The following is a 25057-nucleotide window of genomic DNA, read 5'->3' on the forward strand; positions in this document are numbered from 1 at the left end:
ACAGTAACAACCCCTGTTTATATTCTGTTAGGACAGTAACAACCCCTCTGTTTACTCTGTTAGGACAGTAACAACTCCTCTGTTTACATTATGTTAGGACAGTAACAACCCGTCTGTTTACATTATGTTAGGACAGTAACAACCCGTCTGTTTACATTATGTTAGGACAGTAACAACCCCTCTGTTTACATTCTTTTTAAATCCTTCTGTTTACGCCTGCATAATATTTATCAGCCCCGAGTTGCCCGCTCTTCACTTTGTCGACACGGTCAGGTCTACTTCCTGTTCGGAAGCAGCAAGGACTTCTTTTGTGGGGGGGGGGGGGGAACTGTTCCATTAATGAGCTCGAGACAACTCAGTTGAAATGTTGTTCCTGAGGCTGCTTACTTCCTCACTACACTGACACACAATAGCAGGAATGTCAAGAAGACATTTATTTCCACACGTTTGTATTTGTGCAAACTAAAGCATCCCTGTGGGATGGTTATTAATGAAGCTGGTTATGTAAAAGGATAGTTCAAGCAACGTTAGCAAAGCTTCAGGTTGAGCTTGAGTAACACATACTTTGTTTTGAAGCATGTTTTTGTCTGCATGTATGCAGTTATGTCCTTGAATGTTTAATGTGAATATATGTACTATATTCTGGAGGAATGCATTATATACAATGTGGAAACACATTTCCTCAACGGGTCAAAGTCTATTCATCCATCTACAAGTCATTGCTACACCGCTTTATAACGGTTATAAACATGTGCAGTTTATAACGGTGACACAACATAGAAACATTTGAAAGGATGGTTACTCGAGATCATACAGAGCTCGTCAAAAGCAGGTCTCTTTTTTGCTGACGATTGATTTTGGCGGCTGAAATGACAAGATCTATCATCAGCTGTAGCTAACGTTGTCTCCTTGGGTTTGTTACAAAAATAAAAGTTATGTTTCCAGCAGACCCTTTTTTAAAAGGAAAATATGCCTGCGGTGGCTACATACACAATATTATTTTTAAACCAGAACAAGTATGGCAAATAACAATGTAATGTCATGCTATCTCCAATAACATTGTCTGGTTGCTGGAGAGTAAACAAATCAAATAAATGTACTTCCGCGATGACGGAGCATCTCTCGAGCAATTCTTCAACGCGAGGAGAAATCCGAAGCAGGCCGAATTACAGTTGCTGAGCTACAATTGGACAAGTGATACTTTTCTTTGTTTTTATGTCTGCATCCCTGGACCCGTCACCTCTACCTCTGATTTTAAAGTGGTCAGCTGCAGGTTGGTGAGCAGAGGGGGAACACCAAATTGAATGTCCGTATTCGGTGCCATCACAGAACAAGGGGAGGGATCGTTAGCAATTTCGCAACAGATCCTCTACAACAGGCATTTGGAGAATGTCCAGGCTAAAGAAAAAAAGACATTTCTGCGATGTAACCGAAGAAAAGAGCATAATGGGAGCTTTGGGGGAATTCGAGAAAGGGGATATAGAACAAAGCACTGATGTGTTTGGGATTCCACGTTGGGGCCTTTTGAAGAGGACGCCGCTGAATTGATAACGACGGAGGATTTGTGGCGGAGGTCCCCGGTGGCGCCGTGGCCGGGGATCTGTCCACTCTGTCCTCATTAAAACAGCCCCAGCTCTCATGTGTTTATGAGGGACGGAGGATAAAACTGGAGAGTTAGAAGACGGCGAGAGAAGGAAATAAAGAGAGCAAGAGAAAAGCGGCACTTTCACAGTTTGTCATGATGTAAATTAATGGTAGGTATTTTTAGCCGGGGATCTAATCACCATGCGTGTGGAGATGGAGCCGGCAAGTGAAACAGGAAAGAGAAACTAGGTAATCCATGAGAAAACAGCTAATGCGTGAGGTAGATGTGTAGGTTTTGACGTTACTTTTAAACATCTCAGCAGAAAATTAGCTTGGCTGTGCGTTGACGATGCAGCGGGAGTCCAAGAAATATTATCAGACCATCGATGTCTCGGGATGCTCATCAGTCACCGTTTCTCTTTTCTGGTGTGATCAGACACACAAAGATACCATTTTCTCATTAGATTAAACAGGATGCGTTATGAGCTTTCCTCATGGCTGGAACAGTTAAACCGATTGGTCGGCTTAGAAAAAAATATATATATATGATTTGAAAACGTCGTGCATGAGTACCCAATCACTACCACGCTTTAACATTTTGCAAAATGAAGCTGTACAATTAATTTCCACTGAGCTCCTTTAATAATTTGATGCCACTCTTTGTTATCTCTTTCCCAAGCATGCAGAGTACTCGTGTTCCTCGAATATTCATGAACGGAGGAGGGTGGGCTCTTGGAAAGCTGAATTAGGTCACATTATGCAGACCCGAGCACCGAAGACAAAAGATCGTATGGCACAAACTAGAAGGATTATGCAACTCATAAACAAGGTTAAGAGAGGTTAACAATGGCTGTGTCATGCTCTTTCTCCATCGCCCTCATTCATAATGCTCTGCTTATTAAGCCGTTAGAATCTGCCACGTGAAAGCATTAAAAATGGATTAGGAACTTGTCCGGCCCCGTGCCAGTCGTGGGTTTAATTACCGGCACCTGTTGGAGCAACAATATTTCTCTGTGCCTCCCAAACGCACTTAAATTAAGTCATCAAAAGAACACAAGGCCTAATAACTGCACTGAAAGCATGGGAAAAGAGAAGGAAAAGGAGTGAATAATTAAACTCCCTTTTTAATCTAGGTGATTAATGTCAGCGGAGAAACCTATTTGCCCTTGCACCCGGAGGGAATACTTATGAGCTCTGAGCTTGTAGTTTTATGATTACGTTCACGGGCACGGTGCTCATGTTAACCTGTGCAGAGCTCAGGGCACCGAGGTAGTCGGTATTTTGAAGCCTGCTAAACAGCGAGCCGGTTCCAGAAAGCTAGTCTGTGGCCTTTGACCTCTGCTAGGTAGCGAGGAGGTGAACAAAGCTTAACATACAGTTTTATATTATTATTAGTCACAATTCAAGGGCCAAGGCTGTGGACCTTTCCCTCGCCGTCTCTCCTACCTGCTGTTGTTGTGAGCACGTCTGTGGTGTTCCTGAGCCCCATGAAATCAAACTGGTAAAGCCTCCAGTATTTCTGGTCCGAAGTCTCCACCGAGTTCCGGCTCCACTTGTAAATGATCTCGTCTCGTGGGTAGCCGTCTGGAAACGACACAGAGCGCGAGTCAAAGGTGAGAAAGGAAAAGACGGAGCGAGAGCGAGAGCGAGCGAGCGAGAGAGAGAGAGAGAGAGAGAGAGAGAGAGAGAGAGAGAGAGAGAGAGAGAGAACACAGGAAAGATTAATGCAGCAATGCAGCATTTATTGTATGCATGATTTAAACCTGATTTACACAAATTCATACAGGAAGTTTTCATTGGCAATTCAGAGGACTGCAGACCAACTGAGCAATTACCGTGAACTTGTTTTCTTGGAATCGGCTGTAGTGCACCCTGGGTCTCCCATGTAATTCAATGTATTACTCAGTTTAAAATCGTAATTTCAATGGAATGATTTCACCTATTTCAAGTCAATTGGTCTCAAGGGTGCTCTTGAATGAAATTATATTTTAATGGTAACAAAACTGAGCGGCCTTTACTGCAAAATACAGTCATCTTGGGTGTGAAAAGGGAGGCTGCTTTAAGGGAACACAAAATGAAATTGCTTTACTTTTAATCATGGGATTGGATACATTTTTCTAGTCTTAGATTATAGGCTATGCATCTCTCATATGCCTCTGTGACAAAGTACTTCCCCATGGAGGAGCCAAGTGGAGCTCACCAGTACAATGTCCCTGCTCGAAGTGCGTTAGCTTAGCACTGATCCTGGACAAGCTAAACGCTAAAGCGGGCAGGATTTCACCAGCTGATGCTTGCTGGAGGAAGCACAAGACAACAGGCGATGAATTCTATGCCAAGTCAACAACAACAAAAAAGACGCTTGGCTCGTTTGACAAGTTGATGCAATTTTACAGAGTGAGAGCAATAATTATCAGGCGCTGTTGAGCCCTGGAGTGGCAACCAGACTTAATTATGTAAAACAATATATTTTAGCCATCGATAACCAAGAAGAGCAATCACAAACAGGACTTTTTTTTCTTCTTTCAAACACTAATATACAGTTGATGGCAATCATTATTGCAATCATATTTCTCTTGGTGCGTTTGCACCATTATCTTCGCTGCAAACAGCATTATCATTATGTTACTGGTGTTTCTTCATAGCTGCAAAATGTTACACATATTTCATGCCTTTAAAAGCCCCCTGAAGCAACATGTTCTTCCACAATGACACAGAGTTGCTTTGCCTCTAATACTGGCGGCAAATATCACGAAGGATTTCCACTTCTGCCATATTACTGCAAACAATGTCCTGTGACAATATCACATATGAGGGATTTGAGGTCAAATTGAAATTATGAATTTTCCTCATTTCTTGCTTTAGGAAATGTAATCCAGAGTGATACTGCAGCTATTAGGAATACTATCTTGTTTCCCACCTTTCTCTACAAGCTCACAAAGCTACGGTTATTTACCTTTTAGCTATTTAAATAATATCTGTATATCTGTTCGGTGACAACATTTTGCCTCAAATGTGGCTTCAGGATTCTTTCCCTTGTTTTTCACACAAAACACCAAACACTTTTTTTGGATGAGGTTTTTGCAAAAATGAAAAGTTATGAGGTAAACACAAATCAGACTCCACATGATTAACCATTCAAGAACTCCTGTGCCAGGGTCTCAAATAATGCAGTTATGATGGAGGTCCTCAGCTTTTTGGACAGGAGTGACAGAACTGCTGATTACATCTTTAAATGCATGACCCGCCTGCTTCAACAGCACCGAAAGGTGGTCAAATCTGCATTTGTATTCATCACTTTGCAACTTCTGCAACAGCCATTTTATATTCATAAAATAGATAAGCAAATAATAGATTAATAATAGGTGTGCAAAATCATGCTAAAACCTTTTTTTCTGACAAATTAGAACTTCCTTTAGCCGTCAGCTGATTGAGAGGGAGCAAAGAAATATACTGTAAATTACATATTTTGACATTCCACAGCAAGACATCAATCAATTTTTGTGAGACTGATTTGACATTACTCATATATATATATATATTGGTATGTGCAGCAAGAATGTAAATATGCTACTAATACAGAGCACCACAGAGGGTGTTCTTTAGGTGTGACGTGATTGCGGCTGTGCCTGTGGTGTGGATACCTGCATGGGTCCGTGTAATCATAGTTTTCAAGGCTTTTATACTGAGCTCACCTGTCATCGGAAGAGTATTGCACTTGGAATAAACTAAAAAGAGAAGAGCTTAAAAGCCTTGAATTCAAAACCTGTTTGGAAGGTGTCTGGGAAAAAAAGGCATCCGCTATCTAAACATTAAGAATTAATGAGATAGATTAGTGAGGTCATTGAGGCCTTCCTCATGTTTATACTGTTATTAATGGAATTGATTGCAGTCATAACAGGAAGGCTTTTAATTTGCTTCACGATGAAGAGACGGAACATGTTTGTGTATTAGGGCCTCTACAGTATCATAACACATTAACAGCCTGAGTGGTAGGAGAGGTCGATAGCGGTGGATGTTACAGCGTGTAAGAAAGGTCAGTGTGTTTGGACAAGTGAAGACCCGGGAGGGCTTCATTATCACCCTCATGTACGAAAGCTTCTTTGGCATCGAAAAGCATTCTTTCAGATGAGATTTATTTCTAGCTGCATGAATATTGTGTGCGACCAAAAAGTCTTGGTCTGAAATAAAAGGGACAGTTCTTACCAGAGGGATTTAATATTATTCCAAAATCTCATTTAGCAAAAAAGAAAATAGAAATTTGTATTCATGACTAATAACATTACTTGTGCTGCAAGGCCACATCTAAAATGTACAGTAGGCCATGACATCATGCAGAGATTAAAACAAACACAAAAGACCATGCTTGTTTGATTAATTAGTTATCAAGATTTTAGCCGCTCCATTGCTGCCACAAGCAGAAAGAAATGTCCATCAACACGGAATTGGCAAAAAAAGGGTCATTACTGCCAATCCTTTCATGGAGAGCAGACACATAATGGAAGCACATTTGCGCTCAATAACTCTTTGACATCCAGCCTCATCACACTGTGATGTGACAATAGTCACGTAATTATCCAAACTCAATGCAGAGACGGGGAGGTTATACAATGGTCTGTGATAAATACTGCCATCTGTAGGCACATCAGGTCATGATTATAACCTTGATTAAATTATATCGAGCCCTGGAAGATGTCTGGTCCAATAGAATGACCTGTCGTACAAAATCAAATGTGATTTTGGTGCTTTTTAGTTGGCGGGTAACGGTAACCCAATAAGGCACTGGTTAATGGGACGATAAACGCTTTGGGGACTCCAATTTAACGCCAGTATAAAGCCATTGGTGGAGCTAATGCAGTCATCATGCCATAGTTTCTGGCTCTAAACCACGTGCAAGAACATAGACATAGGTAATACAATTAAGATTAACATGATTATCTTTTAACATTTTAGTTTGTACTTCGGATATGTTGCCAATTTTGGATAAAGAAATGGTGTTGTGTTATCATAGAAAATTGTTCCATGATCGACCTAAATAATATTACAAACTAGATGGTTGATCCTTTTTATTATTTATGCCACTGCTGGTCTTGTCCTTGGTTCATTCTCTTCATCTGTTGAACCCTCAGTCAGAAACCTAGGTGCCACTTTTGACGGGACACTGACTCTGGACCAGCGTGGGACGTGTTTGTGTCCTCTCTGTTTTCCCAGCAGAGAAATATTGCCAAGTGTGAGCCCATTGTGACTCAAGCTGAGAAGGAGGTGATTATTCACGCTTTTTATTTCACGCCGTCTATATAAAAGGGGTCCAAAATGCTGCTGCTGAGATTTTGACCAACGCTTCAAAGAGATTCACGGTCTATTTACACTGGCTCCCTGTTCAATTCACAATCTTTCTACATATATTTCAAAATATGTCTCTATTTTATGTCTTTTGTCTTCGTTCTGAAACATTTTGTGACATCTGATCTTTTTGCTCACTTTCATGCCTAAAAAATACGACTAAACCGTGGGTGTGGCTGTAAATCACAGAAGCACTTAAAGCTAAGCCTCCTCATTAGAGTCAGTAGTGGCTCTACTGATGCTGCGGCCCTCACTGTGGCTCATCCTCTTCATTCTCCTCATCTGAATCTCATGAGCCGTTGGGAGGCACAACTATAATCAGGGTGCAAAATGTGGGAGGACGAAACGGAAATTTATGGAAAAATAGCTGGGTCAGAAATTGAATGTGTGGGTTGCTAGGTGCAAATCCGCGCCATTGTTACAGGAGCTCTCAGTTCAGCACCGCGGACAGCGCCATGGATTTATCAATACTCGAAACAGTTAGGCTGCTGAGATTTCGGAGCCGTGGTCGGGACCACAAACTATGCACAAACCTCAATCAGACGAAGGATCGATGAGTCAGACTAGACATATTCAACTAAACAACCCCTCTGCTACTCTCTGCATCACAATGGAAGAAGCCAGTTATAGTATTATCAACATAGTCTAATTATAACCAAAACTCTCCCTGCTTCAAACAATAGCAACTTTCTCCATGTTGTCTGAGTAAATATCTCAGTAAATTAAATGATGTGACCCTGACAGTAATTGACCTTTCACAAAAAAAACAACCTTTTTTTTCTCCACCTGCTCCAACCACCTCTCACTGCAAAGTGCAATCATCTTTGGAACTTTAATTGTCAATAGCGACCATTTTGACAGTGCTATTTGAAATGTATTTAAAACAAAACCCCACCTCTGCTTTGGACGTTTTACTTTAGCAGGTGTTCCATGTATAGGCACAGCTACGCATTAATATATGCACGTTTGTGTGTGCATGCGTTATGCCAATACTCACAGCTGGAGAAGACGAGTGGACAGGAGTGTTCGTCCATTGGGAAATTATGGAGTTGCAGCTGGCATTCTGCGTTGATGGTCATCCTGAAGAGAGAGAGAGACACAAAAGGAAGGAAGAGAGAGAGAGAGAGAGACCATTTTGAAAAAAGGCTTCATGTCTCGTTCCTTGAAGCACACGGTGTGAATGCACAGTATTCATCGCTGCTTACGGCACTATATACTGTAAAGCGCTGGCTTCCAACCAGATGGTGCAGGACCACACTTGGTTGCCTTGTTGATGTGCGAAATCCCTCAAAACGACAGAACTGCTTTATCATCATCGTCTGACGTGTTTTTTTTGGAGGAGACCGCATTAACTTACAGGGTCAGGGCCCAGAAGCATGTAAGCGTCTAAAAACACTAGGACTTAGCTACGGCCACTGGACAAGTCAATACTCCAGATGTTTTGGGAAACATGCAAAATATAAATCAGACAAAATTTATATTCTCCGTGTGTAACTTGCAATATATCATCCTAAAATTGTATTTCACTGGATACGATAATGGCTGTAAACACATCATGAAAGTGAGGTTTTTCCTTTGACTCGTTTTTGTGTCGTTTGTGTCCCCGGTTACGGTTTCTCATTAATTCACCGACTTCGCTGACACGAAACAGAAGCCTAATTCAAAGCAGGAAGACGGCTGTCTCGATCGTCTTGTTTGTAGGTGAACAAAGTGCAGATGATGTACTATACAGTCCCGATTTGCATAATCTTCCCTCCTTGTCGGGAGCGCAGGAAGTCCAAATTTGGGCACGAGTGTCGAGCCGAGGGGAGGAAAGCAAACACTGCTGAGATGCGAGTGTGAGAGATGCATCACTCAATGCAAATACGCCTCCGAACATACGCCTCTTTCAGACTTAATATCCTTTTAATGAAACAATAATTTTCAAATTCATCACCGAGGCACGCATTAGCAGAAGAGAAATTAGCTATTAAAAGACAAACATTTTGTGGGAAGCGAGGAGGAATTTCTTCAGAGAATATGTTTTTCTATTCGTGTATTTGTAGGCGTCTCTAGAAGGCTCTATTAGCACCAAAAGGAAACTGCTGATTGGCTGAAACAACAGGAAACAGCTGGAAAACAAACAGTTTGTGTGTGTGTGTGTGTGTCTGGTACAGGCCAATGCTTTAAAAGATACATTAAATAGATGTATTTATTGCTCCACACCTTTGAGTATAAGCAGCATTTTAAGTGAGTTTAAGCGTATCTACTGTAAATCCATTTATTTATTTACATGTGATCCTCAAAGCCAATAAGCAAGAAATCGGACAGTTTGATGTCATAATAAAACAAGAAAATATCCTGTAAAAAGTGACCTTGTTGCTAAATCTGCATTATCCACATTGGGATCATGTTAGCATACGTTTGATGCATGAAATTGCATGAAATTGCATGAAATTGCATGAAATTGCATGAAATTAAAATATCTTTCATTTTAGTAAGTTTTCACTAACTTCTTCGAATAATATTTATAATATTATATGTTGTCCATGTATTGCGTTTAACAGTTTAAAAAAAAATCAGGTTACACTAACAGTATTAGGTTCCAGTGGTGGCTTCATACGAGTGTTTCTCGTGTGATCAAAACATTAGTTATGAAAGGAGAGATGTAATTATTTCCAAAATGTCCAACACGTTTTTATCTCACGTAATATTTGTTGGATTTTAGGCTTCCAAAAACGATACTATCAGTTTGCAAGACACAAAGTGAGGCGCACAGCAGTTTGGCACCATAAATTAATTATGTATAATTACAACAACATAAACAAAGCTTCATTCAAAAACCTAAAAAAAAATACTCTAACTGCTAAATGCTCCACTGTGTTCACCAGCTAGCTGCTAGCTGCTAGCTGTGTCTGCCATTATGCGCTGTGCATCTAATAAACAGTGATTTTACCAGAGATGGGGGACATTGAACATAATCATTAGAGCCATTGCCATTACAAATATTGGTCAGCTTTAAAACTTGGTTGGAAGTTATTAAACCTTTAAAAACACCCAAATAATTAAATCAGGTTGATTTTAGATGATTATTAGAACTGTTTTCTTGTTTCAGTCATTCTGATTCACCTTTATTGGATTGATTTGACTTCCCTGAGCGTCTCATCGGTTCCTCCGAGGGCTGGAAACCAACCAATCATTATGATTGTATTTGCTTCTTGACCAAGTTCCAGTTTGAGATCCCGTGTACGCAGGTGAAATTGGATCATCAAGACAGAAAAAGCTCACGACAGAGCTTGAGGGTTCATAAATCCAGATGCCACTCAAATATAAAAAGAACATGTCCACTCCAATCCTGAGTGGTTCTTTTTTGTAGACACTGACACGGTGAGCGTTATTTTGTCATCAGGTCAACACGCACAACCCTCCCCTGTGTCTTTTCTCTCCCACTGAGAAACTGTCACAGAGAGCAGGTCTGAACAAGCAGTAACACATGACATGTTGACATGATGTAAGAGGAGTTGCTATTCTTCTGTGCTGAGCTAAAGCACAGCTTTTAGGCAAAACATACGATATTCAGATTTAAATATTGAGAAAAGCACGCAGGGAAGGAATAAATACCTTATTGTACTGAAGTAACAGCCAGAACGAGGACCCAGAGTAGTTACAATGCTATTGAAGTGTGTGCGTGTGTGTGCGTGTGTGTGCGTGTGTGTGCGTGTGTGTGCGCGCAGGTGGCAGAGTGGTTAAGTAGCACCTAACCCCGGCATCCCTGGTTTGATTGCAGCTGGGGCCCTTTGTTGCATGTCATACTCCTACACGGTTGCAAACTCTTAATTCTACTGTTTCTGTCAAAATAAAAGCAAACGTTCTGAAATAAGAAAATAAAAAAAGTAGCTTTCTGAAATGATATTTATCTTTTTATAATCTCACGTGGTATATACTTTGGAGTCTTGAATCTTGACTATGTTCTCCCGGTGTGTCAGTTAACCTGCTAACAGGCTTGATGGGAACATACAGAGCCACATATTTTGCTCACTATTGAAAACTACTGCGAGGGACATGCATTTTAGCTGACTGCAGCTTGAATTAAATCGGCAAAATGCAGCATTAATTGCCCATTAATGAGGACGACAAGTTTGTACGTTTCTGCTTGCACCATCCAGGCTTCCTTCCTGTTTCCCGAATCTGGACTTCATGCTTTCAGTGACTACAAAGGCGATAGGAAGCTAGCCTGGGGTGATGTAACAGATACCAATGTTGACGATTTGCAGTTAAGGCTGAATTCTGAACAGTAAAAAAGGTTTTCAGCTTCCCTACTGTGATTAGTTGATATTAGAGCTGCGTGCCACTGACTCCCGGTGTACGCCTCTTTGTTAGATCTCTACACAGTCTTTTGTTTCTTCTATTACACTGAACTGTCTGTTTTCATGTCTTTCACCTCAGCGTGTAGAGCACTTTTCCATTGTTCCAGATCCGGAGCAGCTGGTTGGGCGTCGTGATCCAGTGGGAGTCGGCATTCTTGGAATTCCTAAAGATGGTGTCGGGCAGCCAGATCAAGCCAACCATATTGCTGGAGGCAGACAAGGAGACACAGAGAGAGAGAGAAGGGACAAGGGGGAGAAACAATTTTTGTTCAATTCCCTCACATTTTTCTGAAATGTATGACGCGGATCCACTTCTCAATATGAGGATAATAAAATACCCGGGCGACACAGGGTCAACCAAGCACATCAATCAATTTGTTCCATTAATTACAGGCCTCTTCCCGAAAGAGAGACGAATATTGTTCTCAAATGAGATATTCAGTGTGAAAATGTTGAAACACACTAGTTGTTACAGTGGAAAGAAAGTGTCACAGCGATGTCTCCGAGTTCATTGAAAAGAAAAGAAGAAAAAAAACATTTTTAAAGACGAAATGCTGTGACTCTCGATAAAACGCTAATTTGAGATACAGCTTTATATCCACAGTAAATCTATGGGGTCAGATCAGTCTCAATAATTGCAAATGCACACAGAGACTTACAAATGCACACAGAAGGATTCACAAATAAATTAGACTAACAAATGCACGCAGAGCGACGTGTCTGACAAATAAATAAACAGACACACTGCATTTGTTTGTGGATTGCTTCACGTGTGTGTGGATTTATGAGAATCCCCTGCCATGGCTAGATTTGCAAATACCTTTTTTTTTTAAACAGACCTATCTGTAGCCAATCAGATGTCGCCCTCATTTTCAACCAATCACATGAGCGTCATTCGCTTTATTTGCGCGGATCTAGCCACGGCAGGGGAGTCTCATAAATCCACACACGCATGAGAAGCAATCCACAAACAAATGCAGTGCAATTGACAAATAAATACATAGAAATGCAGAAATGTATTTGTGTTTTTTTCTTTTACATTTATATAAATCGTAATTTATTTATGTGTGCATTGGAAAGGTATTTGTGGATCGTTCTGCGTGCATTTGTGAGTCTAATTTATTTGTAAATCCTTCTGTTTGCATTTGTAAATCAAACATATTTGTAAATCTTTGTGTTTGCATTTGTAAGTCTCTCTGTGTGCATTTGCAATTATTGAGACTGATCTGACCCCATATAAATCCAGCATACCTGTTGAGGGTTAGCCGCCTGCTGCTGCTGCTGCTGCTGTTAAACCGCAGACGGGTGTCCACCCAGGTCTGGGCGAAGATAATATCGATCTGGTACTCCTGGGGAGAGAAAAGCAGACTCAATATAGTGATCTGACGAGCCTTTCTACAGCAGCATGGAGACAGAAGGAGGTTCTTCTGATGGAGCCGATTCGTTTGAACGCATGCGTGTCCAGATCAAAAGGAAACACTAAAGCAGCTCACTGGTAACACGCAAATACACATTATGCTTTTGATATGGAAATTAAATTACACCATCTCACAAAATTGTTTACTTCAGCAGTTTTCACCCCAGCAATCTTCTAATTGTGAGAAGCTTTGACACCAAATCGTTAGTTATAAGGTTTGGAGGTTTATCTGTCACCACCTCAGAGACTCTCATCCCGAGAGAAACCTTGCATCCAAGTCATGTCTAAATAAAACCCAGCAAGATATAGCTGACAGAGTGTGTCACTCATTTATCTCTACCATCTTTATCTTCAAATTTGGAAAGATGTGGGTTCTGCTGACAGCTGGCAACACAGCTGTCTTCACTCACCCAAATCTTAGAATACGCAGCCTGCTGCTGTTGTACGAGTAACTTGAAAAATTGCGCTTGCAGTAGTTTGCAAATAATGGCTACTGTGAATATAAGAAAACCAGGTTAGACATATCTTGTAATGTTTACTCTTATTTTAAATACTGTAAATATTAACTACAATATCATTAGTGATGTCTCTTTTGTAAAAGTGAACAAAAGAAATTGCGACTCAGTATCTGATACCATCCGATATTGTTTTTATAGTAACCAGAGTAAGCGCACTCATTTGCTGAGACAGGATAACATTTATTTAGTCACTTATTATTCAAGTCCATACACAAATGGCAGACTTTCTAAGATTACAGAATACTATTTATTATTTGACATTTAGATCATATTTAAAAAAGCTACATTGATTGTATAATAGCCGAGATATTAAACACATTTAAATACACGTAAATCAGTTGGGGAATATGACAAGCTGTCCACAGCTTCCCAGGGCTCAGGAGGTGGGACCTCCAACATGGCAGGCAGAAGGTCAGGACATCAGCTGGAAGTCCTCGATACAACACGGCGGACTGATACTTCAGTGATAAGGTCAGACAGGGAGAACTCTTTGGAAGCCGATCACAACCCTTAGCCGATGTGAAATGTAGCAAAAGAAAGAAAATAATTGGCCTATTTTGCGAGACTGTTTTGGCGAAGAAAAAGCAGATCTGGGTTCATTTATAGTCAGATTTGTTTTACTTTTGTAATTCTTATCCTCAGCAAAAGTTTGTAAAGCAACCCAAACGTAACATCATTTAAAGTAGAGCAAGTGAAGATCGCACAAACCCCGTCCCAAACGTCACGATTGCATGCACAGTGTCGCCCGCTTTCTGACTTCCCTTTGACCTTTTTCCAAAAACAGACAGACGAGACCTGACCTTCCCAATTCAGCTGTTGCGACAATCCCCTTTGTTACTGTCGGCACGCTTGACCTTTGGAGGAAAACGATAGGGAGACACGCGATCCAATAGCGTGTTACACAGAACGCGGATGAACTCTCACAATGGGATTTTCTGCTACCACCGGGTCCTTTTGGGGAGGACACCGACAAGCCGAGGCTCTGACGCAGCTCCATTATTCATAGCCATTATGCAAATGAGGCCGAGAGTGTTGGGAGATACGCGACTACAATTAACCTGGGGATCCATTTCATAGTCAGAAAACAAAGGTGTTAAGGGAGTCCACTACTCAATTCGCTATTGACAAAAGAAAAACCCAATGAAGCGCCAACCTGTGGGCGAGGTAATCAAGGGTAACGCATGCTGCGTGTGTGCTCGGCGGGGGAAATCCAACATTTAAAGTCAGAGACAGTGAGATGCGACTTCATTATTTAGGGTATAAATATTTTATCTCGAGTCTTAAAATATTCAGAATGTGATAAACTGTTTCCCTCATGTGCCTAACCAAGTTTTACACAGCGGGGCGACATCACACGATTGAAGATAAGCGGTTTCTCGCGTGTATCGTGAGTCCGACATGGCGCAGGTGGCGCTCTCTCACGTGCGTACGATGGTAGGCTTATGCAGATTATTATTAGTTGACATCAAAATTCTCTCGCCATATCAAAAAGGAGAGAAACACCTTGAGCACACACTGGTAACCAAATTAACTCGCGGTTAAAAATCAACAAATGCGCCCCTACTCAGAATCTGATAATACAAAATCCATTATTAAAACCCAGGGGAGTTGACAGTGAAGCACGTGTGACCGAAATGAATTAGCTTGACTTGAACGGCGTCTAAACAAATAGCTTCCTCCTTATCCAGCCTCATCATTTGTGCATGGCGGCCGATCGCGCCTCAGCAATCAGTCATTCACGTCCGCGTACCAAAACGTGTTCCCCGAGAGGCTGGACAGACTTAAGACTTAGTATCTTTATAGCTTTGTGTTTAGTGTGAGATTGATTAAAATCTTCACACTCACTGAGCCAGAAATGTTCTTCTCGCCTGACTGTTCCAAGATTGCAAACTTTTAATAAATAGAAAAGGTGTCTAGGTTGCTAGTGAAAGGCTTTTCCTGCCATCAACATTTTCAAATCAATAATTCAATTGAGTCGTCTGTTGTTTACGGCTGATCCCTCCATTTATGACCTGATGTGGAGTCTGGACGTGAACATGTTTTACATACAAAACATAGGGGTTTTCCTCAAGAATATGATACATTGCAACATCTCTGCTGAATTAAAATTCTTTGCGAGCCCCTATTGCCTCCTCCTTCATTACACGTCTCACATTGGGGGCTGCATCCTTAAAAGCTTTCCAGTTCAAAGAGTTGCTCCTAGTGACGAAATTATACGGAGATTCTTAGAATTAAGACATTTTCTAACAATTCCCCCTCACAGTTAAGACATCAGATGCTGGGTGAGGATAACAAAAGTTATTCACAAAACATCTTAGCCCAGTTAGGAGTAGGGATTAGGACTTTTAAGAGGAGTGATCTTTTCTTTAGCAGACAACGCAAGATATCTGTCAACTGTAAAAAGGCTAATGTGTTCCATTGTTGATAGATTTACCCGCCGACCATCGCCGCTACTTACAGTAGACTGGACAGCAATCACAGAAACGGATGAAAGTCCCATTCATATCACTAAAGTTTACCAGCATGGAAAATAAATGTAAGCAAATAAATATAACTATCAGCATGTAAGTAGGCTACTTTTATTGAATTAAATAAAAAAACTGTCCCACTTTTAGCAAAACTTAGACCGAGCGGCAAAGACCGGCAGTACATAAAGTAGTCACACAACCATAATACCAATCACTTCCATTTCAACGATAAGGCCTCATCACACTGTTTGAGTCCCAGCTTGGTGACTCCCAGCTTGGTGACTCCCAGCTTGGTGACTCGCAGCGGTACTTAATGAACCAGTAGCTGGCGAGCTAACCACCAACACGCTAGACAACCGTGAACATGCCCTCGCTAAATAGTCATAATAGTCTTTTCTTTGTACGTCATTTAATTCAATAAACAGTGTTACTGAAGAAGTTAATTCAAAAGGCGTATTTGTAGCATCAGTCTTACAAAGTCTGTAAATATTCCTCTCTGCGCAGCGACAGTAGCTTCTTCCATCTTGGACTCTGGCTCTCTATTCCCACTAAAGGTGGTTTGTTGACTCGTCACTTTGCCCCTTTGGGAGCAAATCCAATAGTTGCAGCAATTCTATTGGAATAACATGATTTTGCTGCAAAGTCACATTGAATGTGGGTTGACGAGGACTTTGAGCTGAAACTATTCCTGTAACTCTAAAGTAACCCAAGAAGACAAGATCCTTATCCAGTAATACGGAGTACTTTACTTTGGATTGACTATTGTTTTTACACTGTTACTCAAGCAAAGGATCGGAGTTCTTCTTCTTTCTTTAATTAGCTTAACAAAAAGGTACTATAAATATTTCACCATCACCACTCCCTCATAAAGAGCTCTACTCTGCCTCATTGCTGATCAAGTAGAATCCAGTGAGCCCTAAAACACTGTGTTGCACTTCATCATATTGTGCTTTGTAGTGAAGGAAATTTCAAACTTAAAGCACAGATCACTGACTAATGTATTTCTCTAGGCAAAACCGATGCCGCATAGTTGGTATGAATATTTATAAGTGAAATATTTATATCTCCTAGACCTCGGAAATTTGGTCGCTGGACTACATTTTCAATCAAACGAGAGGAGTTTTGATTTTGCCGAGTCATAAGTCAACTTCTCGGTGCTTATTTTAATACTGCGACGTCAGAAACAATATTAAAACACGCGGTTGTATTCTCAGAGCCCTCATGGCCACTACCTAAATAAAAAACTTCACCCACGATGCATTGCTGTGCCCCGCAGGCAGCCTCACAGTGATGCCCCCCCCCCCTGTGTGACGACGGGCAGAGGTACCGGTAAACACGACCATTCAACCACCGCTTAGGGGTGCTGATAAACTTCTGTCGTGTGTAATAAACAAAACTGTGCATTACCTGCGGACATGAGTGGCATTTTAAAGATGGCTTTGTGTGTGTGTGTGTGGCGCTTATCTCATAAACATGCCTTTGTCTTGTTCATACCTGAGAATCAAATTTTAAAAAAGCCTTTGAGAGAAACAAAAAAGGAAGTGATTTGCATGCCTGGCTGTTTACTTACAAAGACACGAGATGAGAAATGACAAATGAGTTGCCTTTGTTTGTACCGGTAACAGAGATAGCGGGACTAGACTAGAAGAGGCAGAAGAGGAGTGTCTGCCAGTATCGCTGCTACCGAGTGAGCTCGAGCTGTGTTGATGGTCAACATATTGAACCCGTGGCCTTTATTTTGAAAAGCTATCCCACTTAGAGTTTGGATATTATCTCACAGATTTACTCAAGAATATGCAATATTATAACCTGCACCCATCAGTATCGTCAGCAGGATTTTTTGCATTAATGCACAAAGTGCACCTTATTTTTTTGTGTGTGTTTATCCCCTTAAACATATTTTGATACGTAAGCTTTCCTCCTGTGTCTTTGAACAGGTGATCTTTTTTTAATTTTTTTTCTGGGCTTCAAACACAAAGTGCTCATAATTCATTTATATGCCGAGTTTCACTTCAAACACCGTTTTTCTGTATACATTGGTTCTGAGGGAGAAAAGGAGGGGAAGGCAAAGAAGAGGAGGGGAAAACAGTGGAAGGTAACGGGATCTAGGGAAGAGGAGATGAGGGGTAACAATGACAACTGAAAGATTTAAGAGGAAACGTGCTGGAGAAGGGAATATAGAGACGGAAAAAAAGAAAAGAGATTTGTGATCCTGTAGCTATCGCTCAGTCAGCTAATCAATATCAGCCGACTCTCAAAATCATATTCAAACAAGTCCCGTCCAATGGGGCCAACGAGGCAGCGTCACGCTTACAGAACGCTGCAGCTGCTCGTGTCTTGTTCCACCTGCTCCACGCCGTTTACCGACACTGATGAATGATATCTGCTCTATAAAAATTATTATTTCATTTCTTGTAGCACTTTGAGCACCACAAGCCGTGCGCCATATAGTCTCGATATATTTGATGGACGGCAGACATCTCTACGGCTGATATCTCCAAAACTAGGCCACGAACACTAACACAATTTAAATGGATAAAAAGCACCACTGGTAAGAGGGAAAATATGTGATTTATGGTTTTGGGGTGAACTGTCCCTTTAACATATACAAAAGCATATAAAGCATGGTCATAGTTTGGTGTTTATATTTAGATTATATATTAGTTAGCAAGTTCCCACTATAAAATAGAAACTATGTTTTTCTGAAAACCATAAAACAAGCATAGAGATTAGATTTTAAATCCAAAGGTTATGTTTTGTCAGCACGAGAAATAAGTGTAACACGGGGGCGCTGTCTAAGTGCCCTCACTGAGAACAGGGGCGACCCCTTTTAAAAAGATCCCACATGACAGTTATGTTCCGGGAAAAGAAACGCCTTGAATTGCATTACTCGCGTTGCCATGTTTCTCATCAACCTCAGAGGATGCAACTGAACGCACTAAATGACATTTCATTTCTCGGACTCGTGTCCGCTGTCTTGGCGCGAGAGGCGAAGAACAGCGACCTTCTGCGCTGCAATCAAATAACCTTTTCTTAGGAATTTTCACTTTCCCAGCACCTAAATGAGTCACATCACTAAAGGTCAAGCATGGCAAAAAAGGTACAAAAACACTAACCGCCCCCCCCCCTCGAATTTTGTGTAGCCCTGAAAATCATTTTGAAATGTTCGCCTGTTAAAAGTGCCATAGTGCTTTCTAACATACTGTGTATGTGTGTGTGTGTGTGTGTGTGTGTGTGGTGGTTAGCACTGAGTGAGGCACCATAAGAAAGGGCAGAGCGTACCGGTCCAGGTGGGGAAAAAAACAACACAACAATCTTTTTGTATTTTTCCAAAGAGAAAAACACACACACACACACACACACACACACACACACACACACACACACACAGCCGTGGCAATGACAGTGAAGTGAACCAGTTGAAGTGAAGAATGCTCGGAGATGACAGCTAAAAACAAAAAGAGAGTCAAAATAGAACATGTTCATAAAAAAAAAAAAAAAAACTGGAGATTTGAATGAAATGTCAAAATCATCTGAGCTTTATATTTTCTTCTGTCAGATCCTGAAATACTACAGAGCAAAGTGAGATCCAAGTCCATCTCATTTTAATGCGAGGGTCTGAAATACCATCAAAATGATAATCTCACTCCTCGTGAAACCCGAGCTATGTGGTGTGTCCTGAATTGATTCGGACCATCAGTGATGTTTGATGAAGGAAGTCTCTTGTTCCGAGCTGACCCTACTTGGTGTCTCACTTGCCAATGTGCCTTTTATTAAATCATAATTTAAAACATGTAAAAAGGTACATGCCGCAATGAGGCCCCGAGTAATCAATTTCAAACAAGGGAGGTTAATGAACAACGGTTTAACCTTAATTTTGACCGATTGTCATCATTTTAGGACACGCGCGTTGTCTTTCCCGACAGGAAGCTCGCCGACGGTCACGCTGACATAGGACTACAGGCCCACAGACAAACTAATTGAAGCGGTGGGAAGTGGCTGCATGCACTGTGCTCACTTGCTAGCCGTTTATGGCCGTCTGCGTTGGTATGAAATGCGTTTTTTTCCAGAGCTTTTACTCTTGTCGAAAAAAGAGTTGCCCGTTGCTGTCGAACATCATGACAATAAGAGCCGAGAGGGAGAACCTGAACTGGAAATTGCCGAAATGCGACACGGAACTAATGAAAACGTCCGAGTTTGATGTTATTAATCTGAAGGGGTTTCGTCAGTACAAGAGGGCTCCTTCACGTTGTTTTGAAATTCAAAGTTTTGAAGCCACACTTGCTGGGTCACCGCTATTGACTAATAACCTCATCAATCAACTGAGCTATGAGACAGTTCCTTTCTTCTTTCAGTTTCAATAAGCCTTATTTGCTGGATAAATGAAGGTCGAATCCAATAAAAAATAAAAAATAGCTGTACCCTGGAATCAAACAAACTCTTTAACACTAGGATACTGCCAAGTGCTCCATAACAGATAAACAAACACTCAGCCTCGAATAAAGCAAAAACGAGTGGCAGATGTTGAGGAGAAATAGAAAGTGAACAGGCAGAGGGAGGAAAACACAATGTTGCTATTTAAGACTCTCTCTCTCTCTCTGAGGAGGGTCAGCCTTTGATGTGTGTTGCCTGCATGAGTGTGTGTGTGCACAAATCATAGATAGAGAGCCATACACTGGATGAAAAAAATCACCTGCATACTTCACTGGAATGTACCACTGGGAGGACAGATCTCCATACCTCCACGAATGTCACCTGAATAGCAGAGAAACTACCCGGTCAAAATCACCCCCTTTAAAAAAAAGAACATCACTCGCATTTGTTGGTCCATCTGTCCCCCATTGGTGCCCCCAGGCCCATTATAATACATACTTATCCAGTCGAGCAAGAGTACATCCCAGTTCTGGTGAATCTTGTTTGTATCTTGTGAAGTAAGTGTCCCCTTACACAAAAATAGCTTCATCTGTCTTTTCAGAGTGGAAGTTCAAAATGTCCTTCAATCTCGGAGGACTCAATTATTCAGTGAGTCCATCCCCTGTTGCTGTTGTACCGGGGGGGCCGGGAACTTTCTTCCCGGAGAGGTTTAAGTGCATGTACAAGTTGAGTCTATTTGATGGGGAACCAAACTTGCAGCGATGAACAAAGCAAGAATAAACATGAGAATCCCTGATTCAAGGGTTCTCAGACCCACGGTTTAAAAAAAAGGTACGCTTTTGCATGCATTGAGAGTTGATGAAATGTACTTTAAAGCGGCGTTAGGCAAGCTTTTATGCACACAAAAAAAGCACACCTGTCTTATCAACCGTAATCACTTGAGTGGAGCTGCAGGATGCAGAGCATCCCATCACCACTGATTGAGACGCCAGCAATTCAACCTGTCTGCCAAAATTAGATTCAAGAAACATCTCCCGTTAGAGGAGGTGAAGAGTTGAGAGAGAGAGAGGAACAAACTGCTGCTTTGATCGCTGGCCAAGAATGAAAAGGAGAGAGGGTTTTTATAATCACATTACTTTGCACCGAGATGCATTTTTGTTTCAATTGGCAGACGGCACTTGACAGTCACCTTGCCGACCAAAACAGAGAAACAACCTTTGTATTTCAAATGTACACTTCACTGTCTTTTTTTCTTTAATTACTCAACACAAATAAAAAAATAAAGGGTAAGGGTCCATATTTCTTCTAGCAGCTTTGTGAGACTGTACTTAAGAACACCAGAGCTCTTAGCTAAAGGCTAACGTCGACATGGTAACAAAAGTATGTTCATGTTGACTGGATGCTAATTAATGCACATTTCAATCCACTATTATGCTAATACAGCACTTAATTACATGTCTAACATGCTGATGCAATGCAGGAGTAAAACTTTTTTTGGAAAAGTCCGGTGCTAATCAAAGATTGATCATCTGGGGAAGCTCCTGCCAACAGCTGTTGAGATATTTTAGACTGGACCAAAGTGGTGATTACTGAGAGCAAATAAATTTAATTTGAGATTTGTTTTCATTATTAAGAAAAAGTGAAACAAAAAGACTGAATTAAAAATAAACCAGCACCCATGCTGCCATTGTCCCGAACACAAAAGCAACTAAAGAGATAATTAAAGCGTTGATTACTTGCTCACAGGAAGCCGTGAAATGTTTTTTTTTTTTTTTAAAGTGCTGTGAATGGACGGCACTCGATCGCAAATTAAAAGTTGGGCTTTGCTGCATTGCCGTGAACTGCTTTGTGTTTTGGGTCACTAATAATACTTTGAAATGCGCGTGCCAAGAAGACAAAAGCGCTGAGCTAAATTGACGGCATGCCAATGCCAATAATAATCGGTCGTCTCTATCTCTGAGTCACTGTCCCTCTCGTTGTCTCTCCTCGTTTCGAGCAATTATCGAACGCATTCATCGTCGATACGTCTGCTAATTTGGTTAGCTTTTCTTCGCAAAGGACGACCTTGATCTGGAACGCGGGATGAGCGTCAGGATTTGTGAAAAGAATAAATGAAAGGGAGTTTTTGTCTTCATCATCAGCGCCTCCAGCTACGGCGCCAAAGAAAAGTAGAGAAAGGATCTCAATAAGCCAAAGTGATCAAAGAAAAGAAAAGAAGCGGGGACGAGTGTCTGGAATGGCTCACACAGAACTCGTACTTCAGTGGGTTCATCAGTCCGACAACAAGAACGCTGTTCACACACACAGAGAACAGCGTGTACCGACTGCTTCCTCATCTCGAACTTAGAGTACAGAAAGACAAAAAACAAACTGTAAAATCTCTCTCTCACACACAAACACACACACTTTTAAATATTGTGCCTTTGGTGGAGGCGACGACTCTTCAAAGATCATTCATCTCAACACATTTGTCTGGACTAATGTGGTTGGCCGTCTGTACCGGATGCATCAATCCCTTTACACTCACCAGAGACAGTTCAGACTGACATGTTAGGGTAAAAGTGCTTCTGATAGATTCAAAAGGCTTTCTAAATTATGGTTCAAATGAAATACTGCATTCGGGGCAAATCATAATCCTCGTATTACTCTTGCGAAACAAGCCGATGATTCCAAAACAAAATCGTTTATGAAACACATATATTATATAGTTGGATGAAAGTTGTATTTAAATTCATATTCATAAATCAAGTTTCAGGCCAACAAAGTCATCTGCCAGTTGAGTGATCTTCAGCTTCATTTCTCCCCATTAATAGAGACGGCGCATTCATGCACGAGGAACCGCAGCAGTTTAGTTCTGTTATCCCCAACAAGCTTTTAAACTGCCGGCATTTTGTTTGTTTTGCTGCTTGAATAGAAACTTTTACAATTACTAAAAGCAGCCTCCATAAACATTTAAGTAAATCGTTAAAGAAAGCACTTATACAATACTTACATTTATAAAAAGCAACATAGCCTACAGGGACTGGGGGTTGGGGGACTCTAAGTGGTCGGCCGGGCAATTTGTTATGAACACAAGGATTCGGAGACTTTCAAAGGAGTCTGAAGTGATGAGCTCATAAATGAGCTCCCATGTATTTGCTTTTGGCTGCATGATATTAAAATTGAACCATCCCAAAACTACAAATACAGGAATTGCTTTGTCTTCTTCTGTCGGCAGTTCCTGTTACAGGGTCGCCACACAAATCCTCCATTTCCATCTGCTACGGAAATCCGATTTGGCAATTCAGCAACCACAGGAAACCTACGGGAACACTGGGGGAACACTGGGAGAATTGTTTTAATTAATTTGATGCTGGGATCAAATAAATAAATAATCCCATGACTAAATAAAAGACATGGGATCCAACCCAGCGACGTGACACAACTCACACACGGCCATAAATAGCAGCTGCTCCACATGCTGGAGGTTGAAATGATCCGCTTTGACACTTCGGTCAGATGTGAGCAGTCAAGAGACTTCAACAAGTCATGTCATGCAGTGGCTGCAGTGCAATTATAGACCAAACTATTGATTGACTAATGAGATAAGTAATTGATTATTCAAAATAATCATTAGCTAAATCTCAAGAAACCCCTCAGTTTTGAAGGCTTTAAATTCTTGATTAATTAAAAGAGACTAACTGCGTCTGAAATCGGAGTAAACAGTCAATCGACACGTCAGAGTGGATATCGAGCTTCGGGGAATTTCACCGGTGTTGCCATGGACTACTTCCTTTCTGGTATGGTGACGTCCATAATAGGGAATCGTGGCTTCCACTTGGTTTCACATAAATCACTATAGAGCAGGTGGTCCTAATAATTTCTTTGCTTGGTTGATGCACACTGGCATCCTCAATAGTACAGCGGTAAATTCAAGATGCCACCCACTCACTGGCTCCAGCGCGGGCGACAACAACACAGTGTCAATGTCAAAGTGCGTCCATCTTTGTCTGGTAATTCACCGGCTGCGTTATCGGACTCCGAGCAGCAGCTATAAAAGGCCGACGCTTTCGCCTGAATTTAATGCCGCTAATGCCGTTTAAATCACTCAACCATTCATCAGCTTTATTTGGCATTGCATCATCCCAGCAGGTGGCCATTACCATCGGAGCAAATGAGGAAAAATAATGTGTTTTGTTCAAAGGCGGATGGAGAATCTCCGTGGAGTTTGGACGACATCATCGCGCTGGAGTGAGAACGTGTGTGTGATCAATATGGATGATGCATCCAATGCACCCTTGGGATTTGACCTGGTTTTTCATGGGGAAGTCTCTCTCTCTCTCTCTCTACCCGAGAAGTTCAGAGGGAGCGAACGCGCTAAATGTCACGTGACGGGTCGGACTCAAGGAAGGGGATGAGTGTGAATGCGGAGCTTTAAAAAAAAAAAAACAAGGCCGACCACGCCGAGGAAATCATTTTTCCTCTTACGTTGGAACAATTCTGGACAGAAATGGATAAAACGGGAAGACGCACAGCGAGATAAGAGTTGTGACTGCACTAATTCCAGTTCAGTCACCCCCGGGGGCTCGGCCGAGGACTCACATTCCCCTGACCAGCGTCCACCGACCCTGACAGGGTGAAGCCAATCAGCGCTGACACAGAGGAAAATCTCTGGAATGTCACAGCGGGCTCCGGCTCTCCACTGAAACAAAGTTTGGGCGAGCCGAGCCCGGTCATGGCTCACTGACCCACTACAGGCAGGAGATTTTAATACACAACAACTCCATCACTCCTGGTGTGTGTGTGTATGTGAGGGGGGGGAAGGGGGGGTTGTCCTGCAGAAATAACAGACAAAGAGCCTACATGACTTAAAAAGACAAAGTACAGAAATTAAAGTAAAGTGTACAATTATGAGATTTTCTCACTTGAAATGAATGCTAAAATAAACATGATTTGCATAGCTAGTTCCATTTATAAATAGGAAACAAGGACATCCTGAAATAGACCAAATGTTTCGGGAAAAAATTAAGA

The 25057-nt window shown here is 41.4% G+C and overlaps 1 protein-coding gene across 3 annotated transcripts in view; it reads right to left on the bottom strand.

Moving 5' to 3' along the window:
- Window positions 1-25057, bottom strand: part of LOC117743978 (gamma-aminobutyric acid receptor subunit gamma-3-like) — a 64214-nt gene that overhangs the window by 14795 nt on the left and 24362 nt on the right. For all 3 annotated transcript variants that reach the window (XM_034552001.1, XM_034552010.1, XM_034552020.1), the window contains 4 exons: window positions 12522-12619; window positions 11345-11476; window positions 7922-8004; window positions 3031-3168 (listed from right to left, as the gene is read on the bottom strand). In XM_034552001.1, coding sequence (XP_034407892.1) covers window positions 3031-3168; window positions 7922-8004; window positions 11345-11476; window positions 12522-12619 — 451 coding nt within the window. The remainder of the gene's footprint in view (window positions 1-3030; window positions 3169-7921; window positions 8005-11344; window positions 11477-12521; window positions 12620-25057) is intronic.

This window comes from Cyclopterus lumpus, chromosome 2 (genome assembly GCF_009769545.1).
Source record: "Cyclopterus lumpus isolate fCycLum1 chromosome 2, fCycLum1.pri, whole genome shotgun sequence".
NCBI classification, from domain to species: Eukaryota; Metazoa; Chordata; class Actinopteri; order Perciformes; family Cyclopteridae; genus Cyclopterus; species Cyclopterus lumpus.